General features: G+C 37.0%; 1 protein-coding gene across 3 annotated transcripts in view; it reads left to right on the forward strand.

The window, feature by feature from the left end:
• The window catches only part of acap3a (ArfGAP with coiled-coil, ankyrin repeat and PH domains 3a), a 98,714-nt gene extending 90,704 nt beyond the window's left edge, over positions 1 to 8,010 (forward strand). For all 3 annotated transcript variants that reach the window (XM_028582002.1, XM_028582004.1, XM_028582003.1), the window contains exon 25: positions 7,000 to 8,010. In XM_028582002.1, coding sequence (XP_028437803.1) covers positions 7,000 to 7,106 — 107 coding nt within the window. In that variant the 3' untranslated portion in view covers positions 7,107 to 8,010. The remainder of the gene's footprint in view (positions 1 to 6,999) is intronic.
• The last annotated feature ends 1,022 nt before the right edge of the window (positions 8,011 to 9,032 follow it).

Genomic DNA, 9,032 nt, shown 5'->3' on the forward strand with positions numbered 1-9,032 from the left:
GGACAGTGTTCCGTGACCACTTCTACGGGCTTGCAGGTTAAATCATTAAACATTGCATTCAAAAATATCTGGTTCTGGGGCGCCCTGGTAGCTCACCTAGCGGAGCGTGTGCCCCATGTACCAAGGCTTGGTCCTTAGCGCTAGGGTGGGGTACCGTTTGGATTTTTACGATTCCAATGCTGAACCGGCACTTTTAAAATGATTCCGATTCCTAAACCGATTCTTGAAAAACTGAAAAAATGACATCAAACAAAGGCTCTTTTATAGAGTTGTTTTTTTTTTTTTTTTTATTGAAAATTATTTAAATTTAACAATATATTAACGTTTTAAAGTACTTAAATATATAATAGAAAGAGAAAGTGTGATATTTTTATGTCCGTTTTGGAGCGACAGAGGGAAAATAGTTCAGCGACACATTAAGTGGAACCGAAATGAGGAACCAGAATTTGCGTTCAAATCCGGTCCGATTCCTACCGGTTGTGTAGGAACCAGTTCCATAGTGGAACCGGGTTTCGGTACCCAAACCCTTCTTACCACAGTGATACGGGTTCGATTCCAACCTGTGGCCCTTTGCAGTATGTCAACCCCCCCTCTCTCAACCCTTTCCTGTCTACAGTTCAATTTTCAATTCAATTTTATTTATAGTATCAAATCATAACAATCAAATAACCCAAAATTTCAATAATTCCCCCAAGAGCAAGCATTTAGTGTGAAAACTCCCTTTTAGGGAGAAAACTCAGACAGACCCAGGTAACAGCTGTCCTATCAGTTAAAGGCATTAAAGCCCAAAAACTAATCTTTAACAAAAAAGAAGTCTGGTTCTTTGATAAGAAGTCGAAGATACAAGCCTGTGTATAAAAAAAAAATCGTTGTGGGTCAAAGTTAACTGACTCCCAAGGTGCATTTCGGCAATAAACATCCAATCACAGAGCTTTGATTCAGATTTTACAATTGGCAAGCTCACTTTTCATTTCTGGGTCACTTTTTTGGATGAATTCAGCAGCTATGGCGCCGTCTTTCGTTCCTTAGAACAAAAACCAGAATGGGAAAGATTACTTCCAGAACCAGCAGCTCGTCCCGCTTGATAACTCTACACCGTTTTGGTAGCGCAGGCGGTTAGGGGGAATAATGCCAAATAGTCTCGTACAGGGTGGTGCAGGCAATTGACCTTGCCTGTTCACGGTCAATTCAATCTGAGATGACTGTTAATGATGTGATGAAAATGGAACTGGAGCTAGGGCTGCACGATATGAGGAAAATATCTGATTGCGATTATTTTAACTGATATTGCGATTGCGATATGATTCACGATATTGGAGGGAATTGTTATTTTTGTATCATTATTCTCATTTCCAGTTAAAATTAAAAAAATTTAAATGAGTGTGATTTTTGCAAGGATCTGTACCAAACAAAGTTTTTTTTTTTTTTTTTTTTTAGTCTGTAGGACAGGATTTGTAGGCCGTGACCTCTCTGCAGCACCACTTCATTCAGAATGGTTTGACACATAATGTTGCCTTTAACAAATATTGTGCGAAATGATCCCAGAAGAAGTATCATTTCTCTGTATTGATCGAGAGATTGATCAAGGAATGCTTTTATGTTCAATTAAAAGCGAAATTATGCACTTTTTTTCTTACCAACAGTGATTTTAGTTTAGTTTTTGCTCTCATGTCTTCTACCTTCCTTCTTGTTATTCAATTTTTTTCGGTATAAGTTTGAATGCTTTTTGTTTTAATTTATAACCAAACGTCCAGAGCAATAGTGCAATGATAATTTCGGTACAGATAACCTGTATTTTTTTGTATTATGTTGAACAACAATGCAGATGGTATTTTTTTAAAGCTGGATATATTTTGTTAGATTTTAATTTTGCTGAGCACTCACACACACACACAGTGCCAGTATTACATTCTCATGATGAGAAAGAGAGACAGTACTCACAGTTTGATAATATCTCATCTCTTGGAGTAAATTCTGCAGTGCAGGCTGCAGTGGAAGATGGACATTGTTTTGATAAATGACACTAAGCTAACATGTTTTACTGTACAGTGGGTATTTGTATGTTAAAGTGTTTGTTTATGGTATTCTGATGTATCACGACTATAGGCCGATATTAGATTTATAGTGCATGGGTGGCTGTTGCCCAGGTCTTCCTTTACGCTCTGTTGCTTTTCTTTACTTCTGTGCCCAGTGTATGTGAATATTTGACATATAGTATTGTTGAATAATGTTTGATATCCATATGATATACTGCCAAATCATGACAAACCGTGCATGGAATGACATTCATGACACAAATGGATGCAAACCGACTAAAGAGCCCTCTCTCACTGTCTTCCATTGGCTGGTTAGTGCAAAAAGCTTGATAACAATGAACGTGGCAGCCTGCCGAAAACTGTATTTAATGATCCCGTTTATGCTCCAAAATGATGTCAGGTCTGTCGAGTGCTTTTTGTCTGACTCCTTTGGTAGCTCACGGTAAATTGCAGTGATCCAGAAACTGTTGGTTGAAGCATTGAACAGCCTCGTATGAGACTGAGCTCTGCGGGGGGGTTTTTACGTGTTATTTGAAGCAAAATTAGCTTAAAGAACGATATTATCCCAAAGATGTAGCTTGTTTTTGACAGATGCTATGGACTGTTGGGGTTCAGTTCAAATCAAATAGACCACAGACCGTTTTCCAGAGTGCCAGCAAGTGTTTTTTTTTGTGTTTTGTTTTGTTTTTTACCATTTTTTTTCTCATGGTAGGCCGTGAATCCAAAGGGACTGTATGGAAATTATTTAGATGGGGGCACTGAACCTTATGTTTGACTTGAAAAAAGCAAAACCCTGCCCGGGACTATTAATATTTAATTTGGACCCTCTCCTTCACTTAGCCCCTGAAAATCTTGTTTTTTTTTCTCCATCTCCAGTGGTGTAACTGCTTCTCTTGCTGCAGTGATGTACAAGTGTATTTCGGGACCCTGTGACATCATGTTGGGTGTGGTTATGGGTGCAGCAGAACACATTTCCGACCATGAAGCTGGGTGTGATCAGAGTCACCATACTATTGTTTGCTTCACCTACTGTATTAGAACAGGATGGGTTGTGCTGAAAATGCGTTATATTATAGGTTACCGTTCTGTTATATGCTATTATGAATTAGTATCTGTTATGACAAAGTTACTGCGACTGTTGGCTAGTGGAAATGGCGTGCCCTTTAATAAGATCATGTTCAATCTTTACTAACTTTTCAGATCCACATTTACTGTTTCTCATAACTGACATTTTGATGTAACCATTCAATCTTTTTAGTTTTTTCACTAAATCTTGTGAGAAAATTATGAAATATAGGCCAAAAAGTAGCAAGCAAATTAAAAGTTTTATTTTAGACCAAAAAGAAAAAAAAAAAAAAAAAAAAAACTCTTTTGCTAACTGTCCCTTAGCAGGCTTGTTAACGCGGCTGCTAATAGAACAATAAGTTCAAACAGTTTATGCAAAAGACATATTAGTACCATAGATACCTGTCTCATAGCTGTCTGCAACCACATCTTTTTAATGGAGCAGTTAATACTCCCAACAGAGGAGTTAAAATAAAAGTGTATGGTGCGACACAGCTAATAAGCTATGAGCTCTGTTCCCTCAATGGTCTGCATGGTCAAGACAGCTAGCTGGTCAACGGCGCAAATTTGCAAGTTCAAGCTCACCAATGTTTAACTCAAAAGTGAAGATATTTGGGCAAATTCACTCCTCCCCTGCGAGTGAATCCACTGAACTCGGTGATTACATTCAAAATAAATTGATTTCACCACCAAATTTCACCATTTAAAAAAAATACATAACCTCCTTTTTTCACCCCACCTTCCCCCTTAATAATTTCCATACAGTCCCTAACTTGAGTTTGCCAAATCATACACAGGCTGGAGCCATTTAGCAGTGAAATGTTTTTTTTTCTTCTTCTTCTTTTTTTTAATTACGTGGCGTCGACAGAAAGAGCAGCTCGCTCTCCCTTCTTGCTTGCCGGTGATAGGTTCAAAGCACTTTGAAAAATGCAGCCTTTTCTTATTGTGTGCAGTACTTACTTAGTGTTGTAGCTTACAAAAGTGAACAGAAAGCAGACTGTCCTAGATGATGTCATCACTGACCAAACAATGATTTGCATCAAGCCATTGACGGATTATGTGTTGTACGGTACCATGTGTCTGTTGACTGTTGTGTATATAAACTAAAAACTATTAACACTTTATCTGCTTGCTTCTGACATGCAAATTTTTAAACTTTCTTGTTTTTTTTTCTGTCTCTGACTGTTATCTGTACAAATTCTTTAAATATTGTAAGAGATTGTGAACATCTCTGAATATGCCTGTGTATATTAACACTAACTGCTACCTACGTTTTGTTTTGACTCCCTTTTTTTTGTCCAATAACTGCTCCCGGTGTCTTCTAAAATGGAAATAAATGGAAGATGTGACTAAAATCTAACCTCTCCATTAGCTTCTTTCTTCTTTACTTTGACAGCCTTTCACTACATCTAACATTCTTAACAAGCATCTAACATCATGCACTGCTGGTGCACTAAGAATGGATCAAATATCTCTGATTTTCAAAGCATGACATAACATGTATTGTGTAAACTAAAATATGACATATACACTTTCAATATGCATGCAGAGAGATTAACATTTGAGTTTCCTTTTAGCAGTTTAAAGTAGTATATATATACTGTATGTATATATGTGTGTGTGTGTGTGTGTGTGTTTTATAACACTACAATGTAGATGTAAGCCAATCTAAGAACTTTTTAAGTCTTTATTAACGTACTTGTCAACACGTATAACTCCTCCTGTGAATTATGTATCACTATTTGATGTTTTATAGACAAAACGATTAATGGAGAAAATAAAATTGGCAAATTAATCATTACTTGTAGACCTAAATTAGTTACTACAGCTTTTAGATAAATGTTGTGGAGTAATAATTACACTATTTGCCTCTAAGTGGAGTAGAATGTATGAATGTAGTGGAATAGAATAACATGGCATTAAATGGACAAATAAAGTAAAAGACAAGTACTTCAAAACTGTAAATGTACTTCGTAGTGGTGGAAAGTCACTATATAAATTGTACTCAAGTAATGTACTTAAGTACATTTTTAAGGTACTTGCACTTTGAGTAGTTCCACCATATGCTACTTTAAATTTCTACACCACTACTGTACATATCCGAAGCAAATATTGTATTTTTTTACTCCACTTCATATATTTGATCATTTCAGATAGTTACTTTGCAGATTCAGATAAATATTGGAAAACACAATTAACAAATACATTATAATGTTACGTTATAGATAAAGATCAAACTTTATTGATCCCTGTCCGGGGGGGAATTTACTAGCTACCAACACTATATAAAGTAATAAAATGAGCGCCACCTTTACCAGTTGCAACGTTGAAGTGATGTACACATTAATGTAACAATAATTATAATCCAATAATGTAATATACATTATTCAGATGCTAATACCTTTGTACTTTTACTTAAAGGTCCCATGATATGCTGCTATACATAGATCTTAGTGGTTCCCTATTACTTTATCTGAAGTCTCTTTTATATAGACCTTAGTGGTCCCCTAATACTGTATCTGAAGTCTCTTTTATATAGACCTTAGTGGTCCCCTAATACTGTATCTGAAGTCTCTTTTATATAGACCTTAGTGGTCCCCTAATACTGTATCTGAAGTCTCTTTTATATAGACCTTAGTGGTCCCCTAATACTGTATCTGAAGTCTCTTTTATATAGACCTTAGTGGTCCCCTAATACTGTATCTGAAGTCTCTTTTATATAGACCTTAGTGGTCCCCTAATACTGTATCTGAAGTCTCTTTCCCGAAATTCAGCCTTGGTGCAGAATTACAGCCACTAGAGCCAGTCACAATGAGCTTTCCTTAGGATGTACCATTTCTGTGTCTGTAGCTTTAAATGCTATTGAGGAGGTGGAGGGTGGGGGTGTGGCCTTGACCAACTGCCACTTTGCTTGTTTGAAAGCCATGATGTCTCTCTCTCTCTCATGGGTTGGCCAAATTCTCTGGGCGGGCAAAGCAGAGAAAGGGGAGGTAACCTTGCTCCTTATGACCTCATAAGGAGAAGATTCCTGATTGGCCCATCTGAGCTTTCATTTTCTCAAAGGCAGAGCAGGATACCCAGGGCTCGGTTTACACCTATCACCATTTCTAGCCACTGGGGGACCATAGGCAGGCTGGGGGAACGCATATTAATGTTAAAACCTCATAAAGTGAAATGCCATCATGCTTTAAGTAAAAATTTGAATGCATGACTTTTCTGTCAGTGTATTTCTACACTGTGGTACTGCTACTTTTATTTAGAAAATCTGAGTACTTCTTCCACCACTGGCTGATGGTAACTTTCCACCTGTTACAGATGTTTCACAGGAGGCTTTATAGTTGTTGTACAAAAACATTATACCCTTATATAGGCTTACAGCTACAATATAATGTGTTATTGTTTGTTTCTGTACTGCTTCCAAGTTCTTCATGGAGGGTTAAAATAAAGTGTTAGCAGGAAGACATATCTACGATGAGGCTTAAACTCCGTGATCTCTCCTTCTCTTTCTCACACATCACACAAACAGGGGAAAGCCAGGAATGTTCATTCTCCCTTTTTTTTTTTTTTTAATTAGCCAAGCCTGCGAGCTCTCATGGGACACAAAGGAGTTCAACTGCTTTTGTTAATGCCTGTGGATTCAGCGGTTACCATGGCCACATGAAAAGTAAAGGCACAGAATTTGGAAAGTTGAAAGAGGGAACCTTCATGGGGGCCTCAGCCTGTTTTGGCTCCTCCATTCATGTGGCTTTTTTTCTTAACACAGGACTCCTCTGCTTTCGGTTTCCCCTCATTGCTTGTATTCACAACTCTGAGAGATAGAAAGGATGTTTTGACTGTTCAAAGGGCTCAAGTGGCATCATTTTTCATTGCTATTTTTCTGTCGTTTTTTCTTCATCAGGAGACGCCACGTACCTCGACATCTTCCGAGAATTTTCCCACATGGCATCGCACAACCCGGAGAAGCTGAAACGAAGGAGTGTGCACTTCCGACACTCCTTCAGGTAGTCCGCCAAGGAAACGTCTGCAGAGAACAAAAACATGTAACAGCCACTTTCCACAGACACTCAGTTGGGGTCGTATCATCACAAGTAAACCTGGTTAGAAAAGGATCATATTTTTATCACAATAAGTTACCCAGCCTCTTTTATTCCGCAGAGAAATGTACCTTAAAGTGCATCAAAGTGAAGAAATCTTGGCAACTTTTATGCAGTTTTTCCATTGTCATGACATTTTTACAGTAGCTGCATTTATATCTGCAAGAGTCTCGTGCTGTTCTTAGATCAACCTTTTATTTTGAAATGAGGATTTGCTGGTCTTTTCCTCTTCGAATGCTTTTATAATAAATAAATATATTATTGCTTTTGTACATTGTTAGATTAAACTTTTTGGATGAAATGCCAAGCACTTCTTTTGTTTTGTTTTTGTTTTTTCATTAGTTTGCAGCATCAGTTTCATTATTTAGATTATTGAAGGAATACTTTACATAAACACATTTTCTTGTGTGTGTGTGTGTGTGTGTGTGTGTGTGTGTGTGTGTGTGTGTGTGTGTGTGTAATGCATGCATTTGCTCCGAATTATATTTCACACTTAAACTTGAATTCAGCTGTTGTATGGAATAAGAGTGTCATATCATCAGTTTTCATCGTCAACAATCATGAAGTCGCAGTATTATTTCTCTTGATGAGCGGTTTATTTTGTCATAAAAAAAATGGGTTTTTTTTGCATCGACTATGCTGGTGTAGTCTTGGTAATGTTTTGTTTTGTTGAGATGTACTTTGCAGTACCACTACGAAATGCAGTGCTTATGTTACTGTATACATGCTGTAGAAGTAATAATGCTAATATATCTGAATGAACAGGAATGCAGATGAAAGATGGAAGAATAATAAAAAAATGGTCTGTGTTTACACACATGCAGTAAGAGAGTAAGTTTTGCCTCATACAGTACTATGTAGTCGACAGGTCTCCCTGTAGCTAAAACAACATCGCCCCCTTGTGTTGAAATGTGAGATCAGTGAGTCAAAAAAATGCCATCCTGCATAAAAAGTAGAAGAAGAAGAAGAAGAAGAAGAAGAAGACATACTTTATTGATCCCCAAGGGGGAGGGGGGAAATTAAATTTTTTCACTCTGTTGATATTACACATTAACACTAGTTGTGATGATAGTTTAGAGATGATAGTTATGAAAATCCATCCATCCATCCATCCATCCATCCATCTTGTTATATTTACACCTTACTTACACCCACACCTTATTGTTTTCTACTTCCCATGGCGTTATATCATATTATTCTACAACCATACACAGATAATATAATATAGGATGGAACTTTCTTAATCCAGAGGGACATTGTTGTGCAGCAGTTGTATAACAAAGTAGGATCATGTGCAAATATAGAAAATCAAATCAACAGGAAGCCAATCCAAAATATACACACTGCTCACAATTCTTGGTGAGTTCCATATGGATATGTATGTTGTATGAAGTCATCCACAGAGAGATGTAATCCAAACACTCTCTTTCTTATTTTGCATATTACAATAATACAACATATAAAGTAATACATTATAATATATTCTAGGCTAAGCTGTGAGTATATAAGTAATGCAGTAGGTAATTAAAATGAGTCCCACCACCTTTAGCAGCTGCAACATTAAAGTGATGTACACATGAATAGCCTACAGTACATCACTAGGCCTATAATATAACAATACCATACATCACTAGGCCTATAATATAACAATACCATAACAATGAGACGTTCTGCATAATGATATATATACTTTTACTGTTGGTATAGCCTATATTTGGATGCTAATACTTTTGTACTTTTACTTAGGTAAGTACTTTGAATGCTTTACTTAACAGAGTGCTTCTACACTGTACAGTAGTAGCCCATTACTTCTTCCACCGCTGGCTGCCCTCTGATA

This window comes from Perca flavescens, chromosome 7 (genome assembly GCF_004354835.1).
Source record: "Perca flavescens isolate YP-PL-M2 chromosome 7, PFLA_1.0, whole genome shotgun sequence".
NCBI classification, from domain to species: domain Eukaryota; kingdom Metazoa; phylum Chordata; class Actinopteri; order Perciformes; family Percidae; genus Perca; species Perca flavescens.